The 26,497-nt window shown below is 39.0% G+C and overlaps 4 protein-coding genes across 4 annotated transcripts in view; all 4 read right to left on the reverse strand.

Moving 5' to 3' along the window:
• The window catches only part of LOC113440202 (NACHT, LRR and PYD domains-containing protein 12), a 432,514-nt gene that overhangs the window by 133,698 nt on the left and 272,319 nt on the right, over window positions 1–26,497 (reverse strand). The window lies entirely within an intron of this gene.
• Window positions 534–2,641, reverse strand: LOC113440201 (interferon-induced transmembrane protein 5-like). The gene is made up of 2 exons (XM_026706443.2): window positions 2,398–2,641; window positions 534–1,516 (listed from the first exon to the last, which is right to left on the reverse strand). Exons 1-2 carry the CDS (start codon window positions 2,545–2,547, stop codon window positions 1,295–1,297), a joined length of 372 nt encoding a protein of 123 aa, XP_026562228.2. The 5' UTR covers window positions 2,548–2,641; the 3' UTR covers window positions 534–1,294.
• On the reverse strand, window positions 9,774–12,524 carry LOC113440339 (dispanin subfamily A member 2b-like). The gene is made up of 2 exons (XM_026706701.2): window positions 11,956–12,524; window positions 9,774–10,827 (listed from the first exon to the last, which is right to left on the reverse strand). The coding sequence occupies exons 1-2, from the start codon at window positions 12,169–12,171 to the stop codon at window positions 10,624–10,626; spliced, it is 420 nt and encodes a 139-aa protein (XP_026562486.1). The 5' UTR covers window positions 12,172–12,524; the 3' UTR covers window positions 9,774–10,623.
• LOC148128076 (dispanin subfamily A member 2b-like) lies at window positions 19,305–22,862 on the reverse strand. Its single transcript, XM_087922942.1, has 2 exons — window positions 22,629–22,862; window positions 19,305–19,666 (listed from the first exon to the last, which is right to left on the reverse strand). The coding sequence occupies exons 1-2, from the start codon at window positions 22,794–22,796 to the stop codon at window positions 19,457–19,459; spliced, it is 378 nt and encodes a 125-aa protein (XP_087779068.1). The 5' UTR covers window positions 22,797–22,862; the 3' UTR covers window positions 19,305–19,456.

Genomic DNA, 26,497 nt, shown 5'->3' on the forward strand with positions numbered 1-26,497 from the left:
TGAGTAACCGCAGTTGTTAACTGACACAGTTGCCAAGTAAATCTTGCTTCCACGTTAAATTTGCTTGTCAGAAGGTCGCAAAAGGTGATCACGTGACCCCAGGACCCTGGAACCGTTATAAATATGAACTGGTTGCCAAGCATCCAAATTTTGATCACATGACAATGGGGAGGGTCATAAATGTGGAAAATGGTAATACGTCACTTTTTTCAGTGCCATTGTAACTTCAAACAGCCACTAAATGAATGCTTGTAAATCAAGGACTATTTGTATAAAGAGAAATTGACATCAGCAACATGTAAGGAACCAAATAGGACTCTAAGGAAGATTTGAGGGCTTGCTCCTAAGTAATCTAAGAGAGCACCCTCCCACACCAATACCAAACCATTAGAATTATTCAATGGGCCTTGACCTTGTAGTCTACATTAACTAAAAAAATGCCCAAGTGACAAATGTTCTTATTCTGACATGTCTTTTAAATATTTCTGACTTGCCTCAGCCTCACTTAGCAAATATAGTCAATTGGGGAAGACTTTTGTAAAAGACTCTCCATCTATTGTGTCAATGCATGATGAAACATTTTATTACTTCGTTTTCTGGCTTATAGATTAACAGTACGATCTTTTAAAATGTTATTAAGAAAAAAATACCACTAAGTTCAATGAGGATGTAACTCTTGGTTGAGAGAATTTATTATTGAACTTAAATTACACCTTTGTTAAAAATAAAATAAAATAAACCCTCCCATTGATTTTCTGCATATGCTAGATTGATTAAATTCCATTAACAATTCATTTCAAGATTGCTTGTCCTGGGATCTCACCATAAATAAAACATAAAAAAGATCAGCTTAAAAAAATCTGTTTTAGCTAATATATCTTGTTATTAATCCTATAGATAGAAACATATTAGCAAGTAATTTGAAAGAAACAAGGCTATCTTTATAAATACAAATCAGTTTCCAGAAGCATAATAATTTTTTATTAGGCTACCTTTTTTACCTGCTTTCTTTGAGTTCTGCATGTCTGCTTACCCAAAATGTGTGCAGATCCCACAGAATATAAGAAAGCTAGGAAGGAAAATTAAGAGAGAAGTGTGAGGCAGAGCAGAGACAGAACAATTCAGCCACAAGTTTATGAAGGACACCAAGGATGAACATCTGCAGCATTTTCTGAGAAAGGAGTCCTACGCTTGATTAATGCTTTGCTGTAGTGAACTAGATGACCCAGATCAGAAACCGGTAGAGGTTTTGTATTGTGCAGTGCTTGAGTTATATCCAACTCTTGTTTCCCCCTCACTTTTTGTCCTCAACATCCTCTGGGAACAGTCTGTAAGCCAAATAGTCCATGGATTCCTGAGCCAGCTTGGAAAGGTGAAGGACACCTGTAATCACCAAAGCAATGAGCACCAATGGTAGCACCACACTCCACATTGTGGCGAGGATGTTGTAGCATTTGGCTTTGGAACTATAGCGATGAGCAGCTTCCAGATCCCCAGTCACCTTCTGATCCCGAGCCTTCAAGGGAAAAAAAATGTAATATTTGAAAACGTATTTTTGAATACATACAGTTTATATAAACCACTTTATATCAGCTTGCTGTCATGTTAAATGTTTGTGCTCTTCCCCTGTCTTCCAAAGTGCAAATGGCACAGTTTAGGGGAAGAATGCTGACAAAAAAAAAAAAAACAGAATCCACGTTAACAATTCTGTTTAGTGATGTGCTGCTACATTTCATACATCTCAGTTCAATGCCATCTAACTTGTGGAAGGCTAATCTAATGCAGAAATCCCAAAGAGGCATCAGGAGAAATCAATTCATGTCCTTAATCTTGGTAGATCAGCAGTTAAACATTCTTTAATTTTAACCAGAATAGGAACATGGAACGTCTTCCTTCCAGGGAAAACCACATGAAATTGTTCTCTACAGTTTGCCCACACACTCTAAATAGTTCCTAGAGGTTTTTTTTCCCCATCTGTGCTTCGACTGATTCCAATTGCTTGTATATCACTACCTCTGTTATCATGCTATGCTGTTTTTAATCTCACATTTTCACAAAGCACAGAATGCAGCCTCTTAAACATAACTACCATTTATTTATTCATCACCAGATGGCAAAGATACTGGTGCAAAGGTTGTCTTATAAATTCTCTGCTGATTCTTGCTCATGTAGTCCTTTTCAGTAAGTGAGCCTAAACTAGTTTCATTGGAAATAACACCTCCCAAAATAACTAACATAAGTAAGGATTGATCTCATTGTAGCCTAGTCTTTCCCACATCAACATGTTCCTCTGTCTCTTTGTTCTTTCCAAAAACTCCTTAGTAGGGACCATCTCAGGTAAACAGTTAAACCCCAATGCAACTCTCAATATAGAATAATATCAAAAAGATCTCCTACCTTGACAGAATAGGCAAGAGCTACAAAGCCCAGGCAGCAGATATTCATATAGAGGGTGTTGAAGACTGACCAAATCATATAATCCTGGGGGACCACAGGAGGCCTGACAGTGATGATAGTGGGAGAAGGTTCCTTCTCGTGGGATGTCATGGGCAAGCAGGTTTTGCAAAAATGCAGAGAAAGAAAGAGGAAATGCAGTTTCCCAGTAAGATTAGCCTGTGAGGGAGCCAGACTAGGGAAGCCTTTTATATAGTTCCTGGCTAAGGCACATTTTCATCTCCGTCTATTTATATGGCAAAGAAATTACAGCTCTAGTTTGACTGTGGTTATCAGAAATGCCTTGCTAGGACTAAAAGAAATATTTGGTTTTCATGCCTGCCCTCTCTCACTTGGGCAAGGAATGCTTTTTATATATCACTGTGGTTGTTACGGCACTACTCTCCACAATGGAGGCACGTGGCACAAAGGCAAAAGATCAAAAGGTTACATGGTGCCACTTTCTCACTTCAGGGTCTTTCTGTGAATGACAGAGCAACATACAGCAAAGGGACCTTGAAGTCATTTGCATTGCCTCTTCTCATTTTTCCAAACAATGTGTCTTTCTCTTGCCCCATTGTTTATTCCCTGAGTTTTGCCCACAAACACTGCAGAAGTGGCCCTAGACTTCTGTGAACCTGTAATGTTTACCTAAGATTGGCAACTGACCTGACAGTTCTGTTGCAGTAAAACCAAAACCGCATACGTCTGTAGAGATCCTCAGTTATCCAGATCATGGTTCTCCCAAAGGTGCTTTTTTTCAGGAGGCAACTGGACTTTCTTGTTTTTTCTTTTGAAGATGTTTCACTTCTCATCCAAGAAGCTTCTTCAGTTCTGACTGGATGATGGGGAATGAAAGGATTTAGACTCCTTACAGACAGTTGGACATTTGCATTTTTTTAGAAGGTCTTTGAGGCACTTGGAGGTTTAACTGTGTCCTCAGGGTCACCTGAGGAGTGGTCCTGGTTCCTATAGTCTGCAAATCCATTCCTACTCTCACACCATTCAAAGGGCATTCATCTCAAATTGTATAGTAGGATATAAATGTCAAGCTGTCTGCAAGGAATATAAATCCTTCCATTCCCCACTATCCTGTCAAAGCTGAAGAAGCTTCTTGGATGAGAAGAGAAACGTCTTCACAAGAAAAAACAAGAAAGTCCAGTTGCCTCCTGAAAAAAAAGTACCTGTGGGACAAAATTGCACATCTTCACACATACAAAAGTGATTTCATTTGATTTATTCCTAAGGTTGTTCATATAAGCTTAAAAGCAGCCCCATGTCCTATCCCAGAACCTACAGAAAGAGGCAGGCCTATATGCAGGGGTGGGGTTCCAATTTTTTAACAACCGGTTCTGTGGGCGTAGCTTAGTTGGTGGGCGTGGCCAACTCAATATCACTCACACCGAGGCACGCATCTCCTCGCCTGGCCTTTCATGACTGTGGGGATGCTGCAACAGTCATAAGTGTGAAAAATGGTCATAAGTCACTTTTTTCAGTGCCATTGTAACTTTGAATGGTCACTCCACACAAGCAAAGTACCAGCAAAGAAGGGGAACAAAACTCCAGAGAAGTTCCTGAGACAGGAAGTCTAGTCCTGCCAAGAATGTAATAAGGGTTAATGGAGAGGCAGTTTCTGTCAGCAACACCAGAATGTTTCCTTCCTGCCTTCCTTACAGGATTAGGCCAGTAATTTCTTCTAACCGGTTCTCCAAACTGCTTAGAATGCTAACAACCGGTTCTAGTGAATAGGTGCAAACTGGTAGAATCCCACCCCTGCCTATATGTTTCCCTAAATGCTAGCAAGTTGGAGCCATATCTCAGGATGCCGGGAAGACTATTCCATAGGATAGGTGCAATGATAGGAAAGTCACAACTCCTAGCTCATATAAGATGATGTTGCTTAATTGATGAGATCCAGAGCACGATAACCATGTCCAGCTCATAGGATGGGTTGAAATAAGTTCCAGAGAGCTTACAAGCAACCTGTTTTCCCATTGGATGGAAGTCTTGCCTCATTCCTCTTCCTGCTTTTGAATTTCAGCAATCCTGAGTAGGTCCTTTAAGAGGAAAACTGACTTGCCAGCCTTGCCTTTCCCCCTGAGTAACCCACCAGAGAAGCAGGCTGAGAGAAATCTGATTAGTTCTCCTCTCTTTTTAGCTGTGGACAAAGTGACATGCAAAATACAGGCTATTTAGGATTTCTTTCCCTTTTATTTCCTTTGTGTATGGAATGGGAAGTGAAGGGATTTTGGTTAGTAAAGTTGAAACAATGACATAGTCAGCACTTGCATTGCCTTCCAGTTTCTGCAGTCTAAACGTATGCATTTTGTTAAAAGTTTCTTGCTCTATTCCTGGTTAGAAGCATAGGGCAAGTCTTCATGTCTCACTTTCACAGTTCCGAATGGAATTGTTAATATAGAAAGAATGATATCTTGGTAACTGGATAATTTCACTGTTCCAAATGACACTTCATTTATTTTGAACATGATCAGATAAATGTTTATAATAAGTATTGGGAACCTGAATGAAATTAGCAACTTATTTTTTTTCTTTCAGAGAGGGCAAGTCTTGTTACTTAAGACTAGCAGTGAATCAGGTAGTAAAGGAACTATGCTTTGGCAAACTGTTTCTTATCAGTGAGAGGGAGAACCTCCATTTGCTCATTCCGGTCTATGTATTTTCAAGATTGCAGTGAAAACTGCCTTGGAGGGATTGGGGAATGGATATCATGTCCTGTGGAAGTGCCCTATTGAATGTAGATTGTATAATGTAGGCAAGATGGAGGGCCAAACCAGATATTACTCATTTTCTGGTTCCAAGGCTATGCCATTCCTAGATCCCAACTTCTTTCCAGAACCTATGCACTGGCTAAAGCTCTAGGGTTCATCTCTGGACTACCCATGAAAAGGGGACCAAGGTGAGAAGCCAGTTAGCTTTTAACTTTCCTACAAAGAATTGTCAAGTACAAAAATGGTGGCCTTCCTCCCTGATGAGGAAACATTGGCCTGTCTGACTAGTCCCCAGCTCTTTTAGCTATAGTTTGTTCAAGTGAGAATATATACTTCAAGCTAGCCTTAAACTGGAATCATGGGGGAATCTTAAAAAGCAAGCCTTTTTAAATTCAGAAAAAGAAGTCAGTAGTGCCCATGAGAAATGCCAAAAAGGTTAGATGGAGGACATGTCTTCATGATGCAGGCTCCTCCCCCGCTTTTAGTATGTACTGCATTGAGCAACTTAGCAATGGTTCATCTTTTTATAATAATGCTTTTGTTTGACATGTCTTAAAGAAAATATTTTAATAAAATCGTTGCTGTGTCGATCTTGCATATCTGGTGCTGGTTATTAATCACCCTTGAAAAATAAACAAGTTGCCCAGAAAAAAAAATAAAGATTTAAATCAGAAAAACGTCAGTAAAGAAATCACATAATATTGAAAAGGAGACCCATCATTAGTATTGGAAAATATTAAACTAATGCACTTATTTGATTTTGGAATAAGATTAAATTGTGGGAAAAACCTCAAAAGCTTTAACCCCAACACAATCCCTATATTTTCCATTTCATTTGCCTATTTTCATTTTTTTCTCACCTTTCTCCATCCATCCATCCATCCATCCATCCATCCATCCATCCATCCATCTCTCTCTCCACCCCACCTTTTCCTCCTCCCATCCCTTATCCCACAATTGAAGCTAATACTTCAATACAATACATACACAAAATGCTGGCCAGAATAAAAAAAATATTACCCAGGAGATTTGATCTTACTTTCCTTTAGGCCAGGGATGGGGAATCATGTCTCTTTTCTGACTTGTGGACTTCAACTCCCAGAATTCCTGAGTCGGCATGAAGTTGATGTCCACAAGTCAGAAAAGGGACCATGGTTCCCCACCTCTGCTTTAGTCATAGGTTTCTTGCAAGATTTGTAATGGCCACATGGTGGAGTCACAGCTGAAAGAAAAGAGGTTGGTGGAATGTGCTCGTGCTGTGAGGAATAGAACAACAGTTACTATGGGGCATATATCCTATCTTTAAAACATCACATCTTTTCTTTTTTTGGAGCAGTGATAGTAGGATTCTTTAACATCCTTTCCTCCAGTCTGATTTATCTGAATGAAATCATGCCAAACTTTTATTAATCTCGCAAGAGAAAAGGCAAGTGTAACTGTTGTACTGGTCTGGAAGTATTAGCAATTGTGGGTATGTGATTTAATCAAACGTATGATATATGGGGATAATCCCTCAGTCCTAACCTTGCTCTTCTATTTTGTAAAAAGAGCCAACCTGTGTTTTATTCTCTTAGGCCCTTGAGTGTGTGGATACCTCCCCTCCCACTGCACTGATCAGACCTCCACATATCATATCCATATCAGGTTGCCACAATACAAGAAGGATTTGAAGCACTGGAAAGAGTGCCGAGAAGAGCCACAAAGATAGTGAGGGCCTTGGAGGCTAAATTCTATGAAGAACAGTTAAAGGAACTGAGTAAGTTTAGCTTAAAGAAACAAAGGCCAAAGGGAGTCATAAGAGCAGTCTTCCAATACCTGAAGGGCTGTCAAAGAAGTGGGGTGCAGATTTATGCTCCGTAGTGTTCAAGGGAAGGACAAGAACCAATGGGTAGAAGCTTTAGAGGAAGATCCAAACTCAAAATGAGGAATTTTCTGGAACAGCCTCTCTCTTGGGAGTCACGGAGGCTCTATCACTGGCGTTTTGGAACAAAGATCGGAAGGTCCTTGGATGGTCTGAGGATTCCTGCCTGCGTGAGGGTTTGACTAGACCTCCTTTCTACACAGATTGTATCATTTTAGCTTGTTCGTGTTCTTGTATATTGCTGGTGGGATTCATGGCATACTTTGCTGGAAAGACCTGTTGGAACTTGCTGTTTGCTCAAGTTTTTCTTTAGCACTTCAGTTTTAAAAGTTGTTAAGGGGATTACGAGTAGGTACTTGGTTTATCAAGAAATCTTTTAGTTTGTGTGTTAAGAGCTGTAAATGCTATCCAATATGTTAATTTACAAGACATGGTGTTGGCAAAGAGATTTTGAGGATTTCCCAATCAGGAATCTCTCCCCTGGACAGGCTGGACAATCCTCCCACTATTTCCCATCCTATGTAATTTTTAAATTTATTTGCAGACAATCAGGAAAAAAGAAAATATAAACTTTTAAATGTTGGAGTGGAGTGGAGGGAATCCATGTTCTGGATTGCAAAGTGAGGCTTTTGGGTGCAGACAACATAGTTAGCAAAATGGTTATGGCCACCTTCTTGATTTTTTTAACCATCTGGAGCCAGCCTGGCAAGGCTACCAGATCATCTGGACAATCGCTTAAATTGAATTATTTTTCTCTCTTTTTGCTTCAGTCCAGGACTTATCCAGTTTTGCTGTTTGAGATTTGCTCTGCATCCCATCATTTTACATGTCCAGAACCTCTGAAATCATGTTAATGTAAAGCACAAGGAAGAAGATTGTAACAGATATGGCAGTTTTCTTATCAAAGTGACCATGGATAAAGCAGATCTTGAGTCCACAACCAATAGAAAACATTTGGAAGAGGCTCTTTTCCTAATGAACAGGAGTATAAGAGGGGAAAGATACAGCACATTCAGACTTGCAAGTTTCTCTTCTTATATAGACAATCCCAATAAAAGTAGTTTTAGCCTTCCTGTGGAATTGGTTTTCTGCTCTGGTTTACCTAATGAGGCTAACATTCATTATGTGGATTATCTAAAACTAAAACAAGCAAACATTCCAGATTTTGTTCCATCCATATCCTAGTCACCCTGGAACAGATCAGCTTAACTTTGAGAATACATTTTGTTTTATGCACATCCTTTGGTTATTCAATCAGTGATACAAATGATTCCCTCTCTTTGGAACATCATCCTCAGAGATTACATTGACCCAAATGTTGACGCTCTTTCACAAGGCCCTGAAGACCCGGTTCTGCCAATGGGCCTGGGGAACCCAGAGTAAGGAGGAGCCCATGAAGGGGCTTGTCTGATTGCTTGTTGTCACAAGGGGGTGGGGTGGGGATTTATTGTTTTTTTATTCTTTTTATGTTGGTTTTTTGTTGTTTGTAAGCCTCCCAGATTGAGAGTGAGTAGGCAGTAAATCTACTAAGTAAATAAATGCTCCCCTCCCCATAAAAGGCAATGACCTCAAATTGGTTTCCACAGTGCATGGGTATGGCCTCTTACGTATTCCAAGAAATTAGTTCAAGAAGGAAGCAATTGTTAATCTCTGCCAAGAACTGGAGACTTCAATCAATAAACCACGTTACTCACTCTTGTAGAGTGGAAATTGAAGGGTTTATTGCTGTGTTCACAATCATGGCAACAATTGTAACAACGGATGTCCGTGTAAAGTCAGCGTTGAAAACACTCCCAACATTGTTTTATCCATCCCTGCCCAATTACCTCCGCCCCACCCTAATCCGCCCATTATCATATTACGTTCCTCCCTTCACCCTAGCTCCCGTTAGTATCCTAAATAACAACGATCACTTTGCTTTAAACCCAGCACTACGTTAAAGCCAAACACTGCAAAAGAAACATCTATCTGTATTATCTAAGTTCCAAGGCTACACAGCCCTCCCACATTCTGAAGTTGACTTCTGAGGCTGTGAAATGTCACCCACAACCCTCCCTTCCTTCTCTGGTCTGGTTTGGCTGCCTGCCAAGTTGCAATGCCGGACTCGAAGTGCAGACCAGGGATTCATAGCTATCAGGGATTCACAGCTCAAAGGCACAGCTGTAATGTCGGGCTTCAGGATGCTGGTAATATGTAGAGCCCGACAGCAATAATCACTAACTAAGCAATAATTACATGAGAAGAGTAATACAGGAATGTATTCAACTGTATGGGCACTTACTATATAGCACTTCCTTTGGCCCATCTTTGTTGCTGAAAATGCCCAATTGAGGGCAGACGTGTACCAGCAAATGAGAGGAACAAAGGCTGTGGCTTGCTGAAGTATTAATACACTCAGAATATTATTCCCATTTAATGCCGGATTTCTCCTACATGCTTATATTTAAAAAAAGATTGTTATCCAAACCATTCACCCCCACTCCATTAAGCTGAAGTATGGGACAATTTTCATCCAACCTCCAACTTTTCCTTCTTAGAGAGGGCTTGCAGCTCCCAAGGGTTCTGGAAGCAGCTCATTGGAGTCAAGCTAGCATAAGGTACAGAGACTATATTGATTGCACTTGTAGATGATCCCTGTTATGCCAGCTGCACTAACTCCCAGTAGGAGTCTGCATGCAAGTCAAGATGCTTGTTGTCATCTTTAAAGCCTGACATGGAATGGGATCAATACTTGCAGTGGGATGAGACAGTTCTTCAAGTAGCCTGGATGCAATCATGCCAGTTCTAAGTTTGGTTCTCATCTCACTTCAAACTAAGGAAATCAGTTATGAACACTTGAAATCAAAGCTATTCCCAATTCAGGGAAGATGCATGCAATAAAGAATGTATAAAAGGAGATTATAACAATTAAGCCCATTGTGGTTGGTCTCATATCATAGAAAGGAGACAGAAATAAATTCAGAAGTTCAACTAATTGTATAGAAGATGGGGTACATTATAAGCTCACAAAAGTTGCCACCATTCCTGTTAAAAGAAATTCCTGATTAAGAGGCAAAGCCCTACAGTAATAACAGAAAACTTTCAGAATAATTTTTATGCTTTTTGTCAATTATTTGAATTTCAAAATAACTAATACCTCAACTAGTGTCCCACGATTCCTCCATTTATCCTAAGTATAAAAAGTAAAATATTATAAATGCAAAATTAACATTTCTAGTGCACAAAAACTTACACAATTACTTGGGAATTTAATGTTTTAACATAGAAATCAGTGTTCAGTTATTGGGATGTGACTGCTTTTCCTTAGAAAAATTGCTTTGAATACCACTGGCTGTACTGAATTGAATTTTGTTTGCTTGGTCTTAAGTCTCTCGTGAACTCAGTCAAGTTGTCATGGAAGTCTAGAGTTCTGCAGAATTCAGTTGAAAAACTCTATTCTAGAGAGAATCTGAATGTCTCCTGCTGTCAATATGGCAAGCTGTATTAAACTGCACAGAATCCTCCTTTTGACAAGGGAAAATATACATGAGACAGAAAAGTGATGCAGCAATAGGCAGTAAAAATGTTTGGTGATGATATCCTGGGTGAATAACTTGTTTTTCATTGACCTGGCTGTAATAATTGGGGTTTCTCCCTCATTTCTTGGAACAATTGAAGAATATTTCCTGAACTTAAAATTATTGCAAGGAAACAAGTAACAGTAATTCCAATGCCTATAAGACAGGCAGCAATGTTCAGGTATCTGGCTTTCTTCCCATAGGTAGCTGCGCTTTCAGGATCTCCAATAACTTTACGATCCCTTGCCTGAAAAGGATAAAATGAAAAGAAAATTAAATCTTAAGGCATATTAATACCAGTTATAAACCTCAAATTATCTACATATGACTGCTGTGAAAATTAATGCTATGTTCAATCAAATAGCAAAGTTCCAGCCTTTCATATCTTTGTTCATATTTTAGCCTTGGGGGGTGTTACACTCGGAAACAGATCTAAAACAGTATTTGTCCATGTTATTTTTGCTTCTTTTTATTCCATTTCCATGCAAAGACTATATTTTGTTTGTTAATATATTTATAACTCTGAATTGTATGGATGCAAAGTGTTGGGAGTGTAGTGTATTAATATTATCAGTAAATAATCCACTCTTTTGAAGACAGGTGATAGCAACACATTGGGATCAAGTTTTTCCTCAGAGAATTTGAGAAGAGCAAAAACATTTTGGAAGACTGCTCTTCCAAAAGCACGATGCCTTTCTTTTAAATAGGACCTCATTCTAAGACCAAAATAGAGTGGGACAATTCCACCATACACACCCCTATGAATTTCATTAGCAAACAAAGTCAAAGCTGGTTTCTTCGCATATTCTTGCTTGTCACACAAAAAGCTAGTGCTAGAGAGATTATTAAAGCAAATATCTCACAAATGATTGCACATTTAAACAACCCCCCCATCATTTTCTCCTTATTCACCCACAAAAATGTCCTATGCTGTTAAAAAAAAACCAAAAAACCAACCCCTAGATCCCTAAATTGTGTCAGCGTTCGGGAGAATGAAGTTTTCTTAAATAAGCCGGGAGGGTGGCCATATATCTCCAGCGTTAAGCAGCTTTGCTACAGAAAGTCCCGCTTATGCAATTCTGCAGAGAAAAATCCAGCCGGCGGCGCCAGGAATAAGGAAACGGAGCCTGGAATTTCCACTTAATGGATGTGTTGACGGGGGCCTAAAAGACCCGCGGGTTGCAGTGTGGGACGGAGCCAAAACCCAGAAAAGTAAGCGAATACTTTGAAATACTGAACGAAGCAAAGAAAGAGAGTTCCCGAAAGAAATGTTACGCGGGGGTGGGTGGGTGGAAAACTCCGATGGAATCGAAACTGCAGAAATGGGAAAGAAGCTCCGGCGCCTAACTTAAGCTCCGTTTCTGGCCTCGCTCACCTTAACGGAGAAGACGAGCGCGCTGAAGCTGAGACAGCAGAAGCAGTAGCCGCTCAAGAAGAAAAGGTTGAACAACGACCAGAGGAGATAGTCACTGGGCTGCTCCCCGGCGACTCTCCTCGAGGCAGGTTTGAGGTCGACCGAGACTTCCTCCTCCTTGTCGGCGCCTTCGTAGGAGCAGGGCTGCATGTCGAGGCAAATGGCGTCGGACGACATCGCTGCCCGAGAACCCCAAACTCTGCGAAGCGTCCCCAAGCGGAGCGGGCGGGGCTGCGCCGCCAAACTCAAGGAAAGGAGATGGCGGGGGCTACTTGAGAGATTAAACCTACCGGAGAAAACTAACCCTAGCAAGAAATCAGAAAAACGAAACCGAGCGACTCAAGCCCGGGAAAGACAATGACGCTGGCTTTCAGCCAATAGTTCGGGAACTGCCTGAGTTGCGAAACAGCGCAAGCCTCACAACGTGCTTAAGAGCTGGTATTTCTTATCCCGCGGCAGCCCACAATAGCTTTTTGTGATGCTTGCCTAATATTAGAGCTCCAGTCTGCTTCAAACCATGTACTCCGGTGGGCAGGGCCGCGGACAAATATTGGGAAACCCTCTTTCGTTGAGACCAGATTGAGAGCAGATGCGAGTACTCCCAACGTGTATAAGTGCCCAATCGTGCCTACCGTCCCTGTCCTTTTGTCCCCATTTATTCATACCTATTGTATTCTTACTCATGTTTATACTTTACACCTATTATCTTGTAAGCGATTGACAAATCAAATAAATAAAACCAAATATATAAACGTAGCTTTCGGTTTATAGCAGTCGTGGGGAAGGAACCTTTTGATCTCGTGTCCAATGTTCGAATAACGCCTAACTTGACTGCTGGCTTGTCAGCCCACCCCCCATTTTTTTTTAGAAAATATATTCCAATCGTATGTGGTGCTGTATATTATATAAAGAAATTTGAAATAATGAAAAAGTGGAATATGAGTCAAACAACTCAGATATATGTAAAATTAAACAATTTGGTTTCAGGAAAAACTGTCCCGCAATCTACAACTCCTACACTGCAAAAACATACCGACTACTCTACTTAACCAGGGTAAAGCTATAGACGCAATTTACATAGACTTCTGCAAAGCCTTTGATTCAGTGGTACATGACAATCTACTGTTAAAACTAAACTCTTATGGCATTTCCGGATCCTTCCATAAGTGGTTTACTGCATTCCTGTCGAATAGGCAACAAATAGTAAAAATAGGGAGCGCTATATCAAACCCTGCTCCACTTAACAGCGGTGTTCCCCAAGGCAGCGTTTTAGGACCCACACTCTATATAAATGACCTTTGTGATCACCTTATAAGCAATTGCATTCTCTTTGCGGATGATGTAAAACTATTCAACATCACTGACAATGCTATTATCCTTCAAAGCGACCTTGATTATGTGTCTGAATGGTCAAACATCTGGCAACTCCAAATCTCAACCAACATATGCTCTGTCCTACACATTGGTAAAAAAAAATCAGTAGACCAAATACAAACTAGGCGGATATGACCTCGTTGTTGATCTTCACTATGTCAAGGACCTTGGAGTTCTCATATCAAATGACCTATGCTCTAGAGCTCACAGTAACAGCATTGCCAAAAAGGCATTAAGAGTTGTAAATCTAATCTTATGAAGCTTCTCCAGAAATATCGAATTGCAACTAGCAGTGGCCCCCAACCTTTTTTATACCACGGACCGGTACCGGCATCACAAAATGATCCACGGACCGGTACCGGCATCAGCACGCACGACCAAGGCAAGGCGAGACAAGTGACCGGCCAGCCAGCCGTGCCCCGCTTCTCCCCACCACCTTCAACTCCTCCTTTGTACCTTCTTGTGGTCGATGGGCTTTTCGGGCTCTTTCTTAATCTCCTGAGTAATGTGAGACTCCACCGCCATCGGGACAGCTCTTCATTCAAAACCACACACACCCCTTCGACGAAACTAAGGCGTGAGGATTCCTTCAGCACCCAAACGCCGCTTTCCAACCGATGACTGACAAGCTCATCCGGAAGCACTTTCTCAAGCGCCGTCAAGATGGTGGCGCCCAAGCAAAATAGGCAGCCCGGTACAAAATGATCCATGGACCGGTACCGGTCCAGGGCCCGGTGGTTGGGGACCACTGAACTAGAGCATACAAAACATTTGCCAGACCAATACTAGAATACAGCTCATCAGTCTGGAATCCGCACTGCATATCAGACATTAATACAATCAAGCGAGTCCAGAAGTATTTCACGAGAAGAGTACTACACTCCTCTGCTCGCAATAGAATACCCTATCTCACCAGGCTTGAGATTTTGGGCTTGGACAACCTTCAACTATGCCGCCTACGGTTAGACTTAAGCGTAGCACACAAAATTATCTGCTACAATGTCCTACCAGTCAATGACTACTTCAGCTTCAACCACAACAATACAAGAGCACACAACAGATACAAACTCAATGTAAATCGCTTCAAACTTGATTGCAGAAAGTATGACTTCAGGAACAGAGTAGTCAATGCCTGGAATGCACTACCTGATTCTGTTGTTACATCCTCTAACCCCCACTCCTTTAACCTCAAACTAACCATTACTGACCTCACTCCATTCCTAAGAGGTCTGTAGGGGCCTGCATAAGTGCACCATCGTGCCTACCGTCTCTGTCCTATTGTCCCCATTTATTCGTACCCATTTCCTCCCTCATGTTTATACTTATATCTTATCTTGTAAGCGGTTGACAAATAAAATAAATAAATAAAAAATAAATTAAGAATAATGTGAAAAAAACATTCATTATTAAAACTGTTTCATTGTTAAAAGTTTCATGCAGCATATTAATCACTCAGCAGAAAAACTGCAATTCTGCAAAAATAAACAAAGAAAAAGTAAAAAAAAGAATAGTAAAAAAAGAAAAGTAAAAAAAAAAAGAATTCTTACAATAAAGAATACTGCATACAGGCATACTGATAATCAGGCTTAAAATACTGCTCCAAAATTTATCCTACTTTTAACAGTAATTTTGAATTGAACTAACAAAAAATAAGGAGACAATGCATTTGACTTGTTTAATTGAAGAGTTTCACTGCTGAGTTTTCATAAGTATGAAATTGAAGGTAGATACTTGGAGCAATTCAGACTGATGGTCAAATTGGCCCTAGATTTTGTCTCATCATTCTTTCCAATAAGCAACTGAGTCGGAAGACGGTTTGTATGATTTATTAAAATACTTCAGCAAAAATGGGTATCTATGAAAAAAGAGGGAACCCAGGACAAAGAATCTGATTTCCCTTTATACCAAGGACAGCAGAAAAAAGTACAAAGGAACAGTTGATTGGATGGAAGAAACCATCCTGCTCAGTTACATAAAAAATATGGACTGTTAATTAAACGTAAGCATGACATTGCAATGAGCATTGTATTAAAAGTAGGGGAAACAAGTTAACATGGGCAAAAGTGATACAGTCAAGATAGAGTCAGTTGTGAAAAATTTGCAGTCAGTTGAAAAAACACGTATAGTTGAATAATCTTTTGTTATTCAGCCTGAGAAAGCCCTTTATTTTGCAATTAAAAACTTACAGAGAGATCTGATAGCCAGGGCAGGGCAGGGAATAAAACCTTTGCTAGACTTTCAAGGGTATTAAGTTTCCCGTATTTGGTTCCAACTTTCACAATTTATTGTTTGTAATGACACTTTTCATTCTGCATACAATTTGTTTCACAAGATCCTCAAGTTGAGACTTCAGACTGACAAACACTTGAGTTCAAATGGTAAATTGGGACTCTGCTAACTGAAGCTCTAATTCTTCAGTTAAGGAAAATACTCAAAAGTTTTAGCCCATATATCTTTTGAACATTTGAACTTTACTTTAAAGGCTTTTGTGTAACATATATATTGATGTAACATAACATTAATACTTTTGCCAAAATCTCATAAATTTAAATTCAGTTCACATGAACTGAAATGCCTGCAAAAATATCAGTATGCTGTCCCATGTATGACGATCACTGAGCTGAGGAAACTAATCCAAATTTTTATTCTCAACATATAACTTAATTTTTTCATAGCATTCTATAAATCTCTGGGGCCTTTTCCTTGGCTCAGCCACCTCATATTGTTTTGTATCAGCAGTTGTAAGTTGATTCAATTTCCTACAATGGGTTAGAAAATTATTCCTTATGAAGAGGTCAAGCAGCTATTAAATACACTATTTTTATGACAACTGTCATTACATTATATAATGACATTTGTAAAACTTGCCTCAGCACATGGAATGACATAACACAACCAGATGTCCAATAGCTTCCATAAACAGTTTCAGAAACCTTTCTTTTCCACCACATTGGGTGCCCTATCTGTTGTCATAAACACAAGTTTAGACATATACATTTTTAAGTCAGGGAGCATTTTCTAAAATAATGTTGCATATTTGGTTCCCTGATGTATTCATTGGCGCTGTTCCTAGTTTTCCCAATTTTTTCCTTGTCAGAACATTGGAAAATCTAGCAATGACAGCCAATTGAACTGATGAGGTAACATCACTAGTTTCATCAAGACAAATGAAACATGTGGAAAAAAAGTGGAAACTTGCTGATATTACATTCATAGGGTCTGTTAAGAATTTAAGGAAGTTATTTGATTGACATTCTTTGTGGTAGTTGTTCAGATTCAACACACTTCTTGTTCACATGAACACAAAAACTGACTATTATGTTGATAGTGCACTCATTTTGGTAACTGCTTGAGCCCCTAAAATGATCACTCTGCAAACAACCACCCAGTGGTTGGAAGACATGCCATATTCCTATTGTATTTTGCAAGTTGTTCTCTTTCTTTCATGTCACCACCAATCACAATTGTGAAGATGACAGATCACATGCTGATACAAATGGTAAGAATCCACTTTAAGCTCTGGGTGGTGCAGTGTCACATATTTTTTTGTATTTTTGCTTATTCAATTTTTTTGGTAACTCAGCAAGACAGAAGAGTTATTGTCGGGTGTTGGTGAATGCTGGTGTGTCACCCAAAATATTGTGGTGTTTCATTTTTGAAAAGTATGTTGCCATCACTACAGCAATCTCAAAGCACCTTACAACAGTACAGGAATCTTTGTTGTGAAATAATATTGATGGGGTTTCAGTGAACATTAAGTGCTTGGAAAAACCAACAGGAAAAATGCAGTTTAGAAAGAATCCAAAATATGGCTGAGCATCCCACTTTAATTTTTTAAGTCTTGTTGGACAAAAATTGGTAAAAGGGAACTTTCATCCCATTTGTGGCTTATTAGTTTTATCTCCCTTCTCAAGTTGAAGTGCTTTGTCTGCTCAAGCAAAGCTCTAGGGTAGTTCAGTTTCCAAATACTTTGTAATGGGTTTACAAAGCCTGGTAAAGCTTACATGCATATGTTCAATAACAATGGCTTAAAAATCTTCCATAGTCAGATTTCTCTGCAGACATGATGGTGGGTGGTAAAAATGGAGGAGCAGTTGTTACTTAAAATAAAACTTTAGCTCACCTAGTTGCATATAGGTGTCTCCTGGGAACAATAATATGCCTCACGTCATCATGCAAATTATGGATTTTAGCACAACATACCAGGGTAAGTAAAAGAATCAGCCAAAGCCAAGATTTATTAAAATACTTATTACAGAATGAGTAGATGCTGGAGGTACACTTCAAGCTGAGTTTTGGGTAAGCTTATAATATTTCAAATTGGGGAAATTAGGGGAAAGTTAATCAACTCTTTGGTTAAACTCTCATTCTCTTTGGAGTATGCTTGCATAATACATTAAGCTAAAAATCATAATCAACTATAAAGGCAGCATTCACACAGCATTTGCACAGTGTGAGATCTAGGGGTATGGGAAAGCAGGCACAAAAGAGATCCCAAAGTGTGGGAAGCAGAACAAAGGATACCTCTTGAGGTGGACACGGCCTTGGGAAGGCCAGGATAGGCCATGAGTAAGCTGGGGAGGTATTGCAATGTGGGCCTGGACATGCACTAGGTTTCCCATGGCCTTCCCTCTCCCTTTCATGACCCAGACAGCCACTTAATAATTGCATTAAGGAGAATGGTGATGATGTCTGGCACGTGGAACCTGAAGATTTCTTTAGAAGATAGGCTTAAGATTGAGAAGGATCTTGAAAGATTTGAACACTGTTCAACACAACAAAATGCAATTCAATGGTGAGAAACGTACAATTTTACACTTAGACAAGAAAAACCAAATGCACAGGTATAGAATAGGTAGTACTTGGCTCAACAGTAACCTTGAGAGGAATCTAGGAGTCCTAGTAGCCAATTACTCAAGGATGAGCCAGTAGTGTGCCACAGCTGCCAAAAAAAGCCAACGCAGTCCTACATTGCATCAATAGAGGGGTAGTATCAAGGTCACATGAAGTGTTAATACCGCTTTATACTGCCGTTGTAAGACCACATTTGAAATATTGCAGGAACTAGATATGTCTCGCCTGACAAAAATAAGGACTAGGGATGACTTGATAGCAGTCTTCCAATATTTGAGGAGGTGCCACAGAGAGGTGCGGGTTTATCAACCTATTCTCCAAAGCACCTGAGATTCGGCAAGAATAGTTGGCTATTTATCAAAGAAAACCAACCTAGAACTAAGGAGAAAATTCCTGACAGTGAGAACAATTAATCAGTGGAATTAATCTGTTTCTATTAGAACAATCCTGTGAATAGGCAAAAGCAGTTTATTTACAAGAATTTCACCTGGAAAAGGATGATCCAATAGATACCCAGATTCTGAATTGTGAAAGACTTTAAAGGTGCCAACTAATACCTTTAATTGCACCTGACAGCTAGCTATTAATTAATGCAACTTTGTACAGATATAACGGAATGGAATGAATGGAATGAAGGAAACAAAAACAACAATGAACATTTAGGGAATGAATGTTTTTATCAGCTGCCTTTTGCAAACAAACACTCTCCCTACATAAAATATAGACATGTATTTTTTATTTCTTTTGAACTCACCTCAACTTCATACTGAAGTACAGAAAGCTATGATATTGAAAACATACTGAAATACATAAAAAACTGAATGTTCCATGAGAAATCAAAATATAGTGACCCTTTTTATTTGTTGACTGCCCAGAGTCACTTAGGTTAAAATGAGCAGTATATAAATTTGGTAAATAAATGTAATAAATTGATAAATAAATAAAACATAACAGCAACAAAAATGGATTCCTAGGAGCAACAAGGATTAGGAAGACAGAAATCTAGATCTTGGATTAAACATAACATCAACTCAGTTAAATAATCTACTTTTCAATAAATAACTTCAATAAGTTGTGGTAGGGAAATAGGATACACATGTAGTGAAGAGAATAATTTTTATATACCCAAAAGTGTAACCAAGCTGTCAATTGAAATGCTTAAGGCATGCAAAAGAAAGCTAAACCAATGTTAAAGTAGAATGCATAGTTGAAAATAGTATTTTGGATGTATGGTTTAGTTCCTTCTGAATTCTTCTATTTCATCTGGAAGCCTCATTATTTCGAAGATTACGTTGATGATGAACAATGCACTACTGATTAATATAATGATGAAAATAATGTAGACTACGATGGTTATCATCACTGCAGCAATATTCAGGTACTTGGCTGTCCTGCCATGATTAGCTGCACCTTCAGGGTCTCCAAGAACTTTACGATCTCTTGACTGAAGTGAAAAGGGAGGGAAACCAATTTAAAAAAATAAGAATTAGCAATGGAAACATCTTTGCAAATATTTTAATCATTTAAATCTTAAGTAATCACATCAATACCAAGTTTTCTTTTCAAAGCAATCAAGAATGATCTAGGATTATTGTATCCCTCTCTTTACTTAGAAATTAGAGGAGTGTTTTCCAGCTTGGCCACTTCCAGGTATATGGACTTCAACTGTTAGAATTCTTATGAATTGCCTGCTGGCTGGAAATTTGAGGTCTACACACTTACAAATTGCCTCAATTTAAGAAATGTTGATTTACAGAGTAGCATTCTTTTCCTGAAAAATGGAATAAGGTATGCAACTTTTAACGAATTACTGATCTTTTATGGTTTTCATATGTTTGGAAGAAGGTAAGAGCACCGAACAGCGCCACTATAGGAAATACAATATTTCTTTTTGTGAAATACTCTAGAGGAGCAATGAGCAATCGCTTTTTGTAGCAACTAGAAGTCCCCGCTCAAAGCTTAATAAAACAAAGATCTGTTTTCAATCCTGTCAACTTTACATCAACATTAGTCCTTATATACCAGATATAGTATTTATGCTCTTAGATTTAGATTTGTACAACTCCAGTAAGCATGAGTGCATTCCAACATTTGGATATCCACAAATTTCTACTCTATATATTGTTAAGATAAAATAGAAAGTAAACACAAAATACTACAATCTAAATAATTAGCTTGATTTATCACTAACAAGACTATAAATTTATTAAATAGATAAATCAAATATTTTACTATTCAAAATTGGAAGGCAAACCCATTCTTCCAAATGGGTGGATTTGCTGGAAAGCTGCAAAAATGCCAGAAATTTGCAAAAAAAGCCGAAATTGGGAGGGGGAGGGGGGAGGACCCACCACAAACTGGCAAAAAACAGCAAATTGCGGTCATGTTATGCTGCAATTGATCATAAAGATGAGCAGGTTACCAAGTGCCTGAAATGTGGTGATGTAACCACAAAAGGCACATTTTACAATGGCTGAAAGTGCTTTATCGCCTGTAAAGCATCTGTTTTGATGTCACTGTAATTTCAAATGGTCATTAAGTCATTGGTCATCAGTCCAGGACTTCCTGTATATCTGTTCTATAAGCTACAGACATATGCAGGGAGAAGCTATAGATTGGGTTCAGTAATATTGACTAGACCCAGCAAATCTAGAACAACCTAGCCAGTTGAATGTCTTTTGAAATCTGGTTTCCCAGATCCCTAATCAATAATTATTATGTCACATACCTTATTAACTATATCAAACTTCCTTTATTTATGGCTCTAATCCTACTCATATTCCCCTTCCGATCTAGACGAATTTAAATGCAGTTTTCAACTTCCCACAAAAGTTTGTTCACTCTTGCTTTAGGGGAAGAGTAGGAAACCCAGACTTGGTGTCAATTCTAAATTCAACTGGGTGATGTCAGAGGCAGGGCTTATCAGGAATGAGACCAGTTAATATTGTGTTTTCATCATTCATGCACTTTCATCAGAGATCAGGCAAGCAAACACCATCCTCCAAAGTTGCCATACCCACTAAGAAAAGTTATTTTATTTATGTATCAAGCAAGCACAGAAAGCAATATTCCCCTCTATTTGATACAGACATGAAAAAGAAAGCCTGTCAGATATCTCTTCTTTTCCTAAGGGACAGAATTATAGAATTGCTGAACTAGAACCATATTTGTTGACAGTTGTGAGTTTCATGCTGCTAGAGGCCCCTTAGTATATATTTTATTATTTATTTTATTTATATCCCACCTATTATTATTATTTTTACAAATAACTCAAGGCAGCAAATATATCTATCACTTTCTTCCTCCTATTTTTTCACAACCACCAACCTGTGAGTTGAGCTGGGCTGAGAGAGTGACTGATTGAAGGTCACCCAGCTGGCTTTCAGGGCTAAGGCAGGACTTGAAATCATGGTCTCCTGATTTCTAGCCTAGTGCCTTAAACAGTAAACCAAACTGGTCTAGATTTCTTATCTACACACAAATGGTGTCTCACTTCAAATTAACTAACATCTTTTCCCCAAACTTTGCTCTGCCACCAAAGATGGGGTTGGGTGGGGATTTTTATTAAAGTACCAGATTACAAAACCAAGAAGCCATGAGTTCTAGTTCCACAAAACCAGGTGGATGACCATGGACAGATCACTCTCAGCCCTAGGGAACAGGCAGTGCAGAAGTCCTTCTGAAGATTGCAGGAGCTTCTTCAGGCAGTCCCCAGGAGCCAAAAATTGACTCCAAGGAATACACACACCCCTCACACACAGTGATTCTGTATGACAAAATCTAATGACAGGTAGTCCTCAACTTACAACCACAATTGAGTCCCTCTGTTGTTAAGTGAAACATTTGTTAAGTGAGTTTTGCCCCATTTTACAACCTTTCTCGCCTCAGTTGTTAAGTGTATCACTGAGTTGTTAAGTGAATCTGGCTTCCCCATTGACTTTGCTTGTCAGAAGGTTGCAAAAGGGGATCACATGACCCCGGGGACACTGCAGCCGTCATACGTATGAGTCAGTTGCCAAGTGTCAGAATTTATATCACGTCATCACTGGGGTGGTGGAACTGTTGTGTGAGAAATGGTGATAAGTCACCTTTTTCAGTGCTGTTGCAACTTTGAACAGTCACTATATGAACTCTTCTAAGTCGAGGATTACCTGTAGTTCAAGAGGGCATGTTCCCATGTAACTGGAGGTAAGTAGGTAGGTATTGTACTGTATATTGTGGTAATTTACTACTACTTATACATAGAGCACTATTTACATCCTCGCTTTAGAGAGAAGCTGAAGTAGAGATACCTTGAAGACTAGAAAGAAATGGGGAGGGTGAGAGAGAGAGAGAGAAGCAGCCAAGTGTGAAAAAACAAAACAAAATGAGAGGGCGCTTCCCATATCTTTTCCAGCTCCGTTCACCTTAATGGAGTAGAGGAGGGCGAACAAGCCAAGGCAACAGCAATTGCAGGTGGTAAAACTGAACAGCGACCAGACCACATAATCCTTGACCGCAGGACTAGAGATGGCCTTGGGGTACTGAAAGGGACTGGTGGGGCGCATGACGACCTCGGTTGGATAAGGCTCCATGGCCAAACCAACCCTCCTCTCACTAACGGCGACCAACTCGAAAAAGAGCTGGGCAGGAGCGCGGCCGACCTCGCGGAGACGCCACCAAACGATACTGCTCTCGGCCTCCGCTGATTGGACGGGAAGCGGGAAGCGGGAAGCGGGAAGTGCATCCCTGCGGCTCGAGCACTCGCGAGGTGCGAAAATGGACAGGGCCGGTGTGTGTGTTGGTGTTGCAAGGACTTTCCTTGCGGGGCGGGGGCGGGGAGGAGTTAATTCTGTCTTTCGCAGAGCGAATTTTTAGGGGTGGTTTCGCTCATAATACGCGATGTCTGTCTTGTCTCGCTCGTAAAAGCCGTTTTAAAAATTCTCTAGATCTACGTTTAGTAAACAAGTAAAAGGTGGGCTCTGATAGTCGTTAAACTCCGTCCACTCTTGGATTAACCTTTTTTTTAAAGTGCTTCTAGAAATGTAGAACAAAGAATTGCAAAGATAGAAATAAACTTATCGTTTCATTTTTCCCCTTCTGTTTTTGGTTTTAAGTCAGAATTCTGCCTACACAGAAGAGAGAAAAATCAGGAATCTGGTAAAGTCGATTAAACTTCGGTAAATTTCATTGGATGCGTTTCATGCAGATTATAGCTCAGCTTTAAAGCTGTTCTGGCATGTTTATAATGAAACAAACTGATGTCGTTGTGATTCAATGGAACTTTCCCCATTTTTACAGTCCTAACTTGTCCCCAAAACTGGATTTTGCATTGCCCAGTACACTAAATCTTTCCTTCTTGCATTAGAGGATTCAGCTTGAAAGCCTCTAGCTGACTCTTCAGATGACAATCTATTATTTCACAGAAAGATTTTCTGGAAAGCCTGTTCTTTCCTATAGTGACTAAATTTAGCTTTCAAGTCTCCAATTGATAGTGTGGCAATATTTACATGGATATTGGGATATGTGCAGCATTTTTGCAATGCTTTGGATTGAAGAAGTCAGTATTCAATCTAAAGTACATTTTCCTCCCCATGCCCTGGAAAGGGTATAAGGCAGAGAGAGTTCTGAGAATTTACCAGTTGCTTTATTCCATTCCCAGTATAAAGTTTGTTAGAACTGCACCATGAGTTTAAAATATTAAACGAAAATGAAAGGGATGTAGACTCTTGGAAAGCTCAGCCCAGAAGCAGAGGTTTATAAATGAAACTTTGGCTGCAGAAATAAATATAGTGCATACCATTAAATCTTAAGAGTTCTCATTGTTCAAAACTGCACTTGTTCTTTGTATCTGAGAAAGAAAATAGACTATTTTGTGTGTGAACTTATGACAATGTCCTGTAGTATGCTTTTGACTGAGACTGTCGGTTTCAAGAGGCTAGAAAATAAAAACTCCTTTGTTTTTTGAGGGTTTTTTATTACATAGAAATTGCACTGGCAGCAGCTGTACAAGCTGATCTCAAACTTCCTGTCATTGCATTCCTTTGAGTTTCCATAACACCAGCCTAGAAAATAAAAGAGAGCAACAATTGTCGTTTGGTATGCCTTGAAAACTGAAAAGATTTTTCATATATTGTCTGTGCCACTTTCATTATGGATAGCTTCAGATACTTGCAAGGCTACCAAAATAGCTACATGTGGAGTTTTTAATCTTGTTAAAAAGAAATTGAATGATTTAGAGGATTTAATTACCCGCCACCTTATTTTGCAGTGACAAGTTATTGCATTTGAGAACAGATACTAGTTTTGTTGTGCTGAATAAACCTGCCTTGGATCTGATAAATGTGTATTTTTAAATACTCAAGGATTGATACTTACACCAAATCTGAGATTGCTGTTTTTTGCATAGATGATGGGGTTTGGATTACGTCCATTTGGAAACATGAAATGGTCTTAGATATAGCAGTTAAAAATCTGGTACTGTATTTGGCTTCCTCTTTGCCCCAGGGTATCAGAGCTTTTACTATGCCTAATAGCAGACCATAGCAATAGATATCTCCTTAAATTGTACTTTCAGTTGCCTTTAATACTAAAACCATCATATTCCTTGAAATCAAAGCTTCCTCTGATACAGTTGATTAGGGTTCTATATTTGACCCATGCAATTTGTTTTGCTATAATTAATTCATATTTATACAATCACAAAGCGTGTCATACTTCTTATCTTTTAGTTTGAATTTATCCCATAAATTTTCTCACGCTGATGTCGTTGATCCATCTTGTTCTAGGTCTCTTTCTTGCACGTTTATCAAGTGGGGTATATATAGTTTAACTGACAGTAAACCTCTTTAACTCAATGGAACAGTTTATTTTATTTTATTTATTTGTTTGTCAAACGTGTAAAATATAACAAGTATAAGTATGAATGTAAACAAGAACAAAGGGAGTAAATACAGATAAATGGGGACAGTAAGACAGGGAGGGTAGGCATGTTGGTGCGCTTATGCACACTCCAGTATTGGGTAGGTATAACAGTATTGAAATAGGCCTAATGAAAATTATGCTTCAAACAGTTGAAATTAAGAGAATGCAGATTTGTTTCTCATATCCAATCCTTTAATAAATCTGTTCAAGTTGATGGCCACAATTGTGAGAGAAAATTCTCCTTTTGTTATATGTCTTCCTAGCCAAATAAGAGAGAAATTCTCTCCAGTTACTGTTTTCATAATGTAGATGTTAACATGTTTTACCAACCTTCCTTGTTTGAAAAATAGATTTACCATAATATTGTAAATTATTTTTTCCTCACAATAATATTGTTGAAAGTTATGGTGAGCCGAGAGGAAGTAATTGGCCCACAGTCAGCCTGGAGGGCAGGGAGTTTCCATAGCTCAGGAGAGATTTGAAACTGGGTCTTTAAGAAACCCAGGGTCTCCTTTTAGCTATGGGAATTGTTGAATTACCAAAATCCAAATAACATATCCAGAAGATATGTGGTTATGTTCTACACCACACTAGTCCATGACTGATTAGCCATGGTTTATTGAATCAACCAATTAGCCAGGTCTAGATCAGATATTGATGCATAAACTAATCTTACTGGCTGGATCTGCATAACATACTCATCTATAAATAGTCAGTTTGTTTTAGAGTTTTGTTTGAACCCAGATAAAGGCATCAAATGCTCTTGAGAGATCCAGAAGAATTAACTCTTTCCTTCTCCCTTGAAAATAAAAGTGAATTATTTTGATTTCTTGTTCTCTCATGATTTGGAAAGGACAAACTGGAATGGATCTGCCATCTCCCCTTCTTCTCACAGATTTGGTGAGCAGGTTAGAGATCATTTGATATAAGGAAAACTGCAGCAAACTTTAGATGTCCAGAAACTTTGGATGTATATAGTAGTAGATGTGGAAAACTGAACACTTTTATAGTAAGTACAGGGTATTTATTTGTCCTTACCATCAGAGCTCACAATAACCTTTTTATCTGCCAATAGCATAGATAACGAGTTTTCATCATCTTGAGTTTTAGTGAGATAGTATATTCTGACAGTGAAATTATCCCAACTGATAAACGTTACATCTCATAAGTAATGCAAAGCAAAAGAAAACAAGAGATTGAAAGTTCATAATTAAAAGGGAACGTAGAAGCCATTGCGAAAGAATCTTGTCCCCAACTGTGAAGAAACAATCTATACTAGCAATCATATGTCCCGTCTTGCATCATATATTTTCCCTGCAGAAGAGAGGTCAACCTGTCTTCTTTGGCTGAAAATCTAATTAAAGTTTAATTT

This window comes from Pseudonaja textilis, chromosome 1 (genome assembly GCF_049901715.1).
Source record: "Pseudonaja textilis isolate UNSWEBS1 chromosome 1, rPseTex1.2, whole genome shotgun sequence".
NCBI classification, from domain to species: Eukaryota; Metazoa; Chordata; class Lepidosauria; order Squamata; family Elapidae; genus Pseudonaja; species Pseudonaja textilis.

Coding starts and splice junctions, on each gene's coding strand:
- LOC113440201 (XM_026706443.2), bottom strand. CDS start 2,547: ATGACATCCCACGAGAAGGAACCTTCTCCCACTATCATCACTGTCAGG. Junction 1,517..2,397: donor CTCTTGCCTATTCTGTCAAG/GTAGGAGATCTT, acceptor TTTCCCTTGAAG/GCTCGGGATCAGAAGGTGAC.
- LOC113440339 (XM_026706701.2), bottom strand. CDS start 12,171: ATGTCGTCCGACGCCATTTGCCTCGACATGCAGCCCTGCTCCTACGAA. Junction 10,828..11,955: donor CGCTCGTCTTCTCCGTTAAG/GTGAGCGAGGCC, acceptor TATCCTTTTCAG/GCAAGGGATCGTAAAGTTAT.
- LOC148128076 (XM_087922942.1), bottom strand. CDS start 22,796: ATGGAGCCTTATCCAACCGAGGTCGTCATGCGCCCCACCAGTCCCTTT. Junction 19,667..22,628: donor CCCTCCTCTACTCCATTAAG/GTGAACGGAGCT, acceptor TTTTCACTTCAG/TCAAGAGATCGTAAAGTTCT.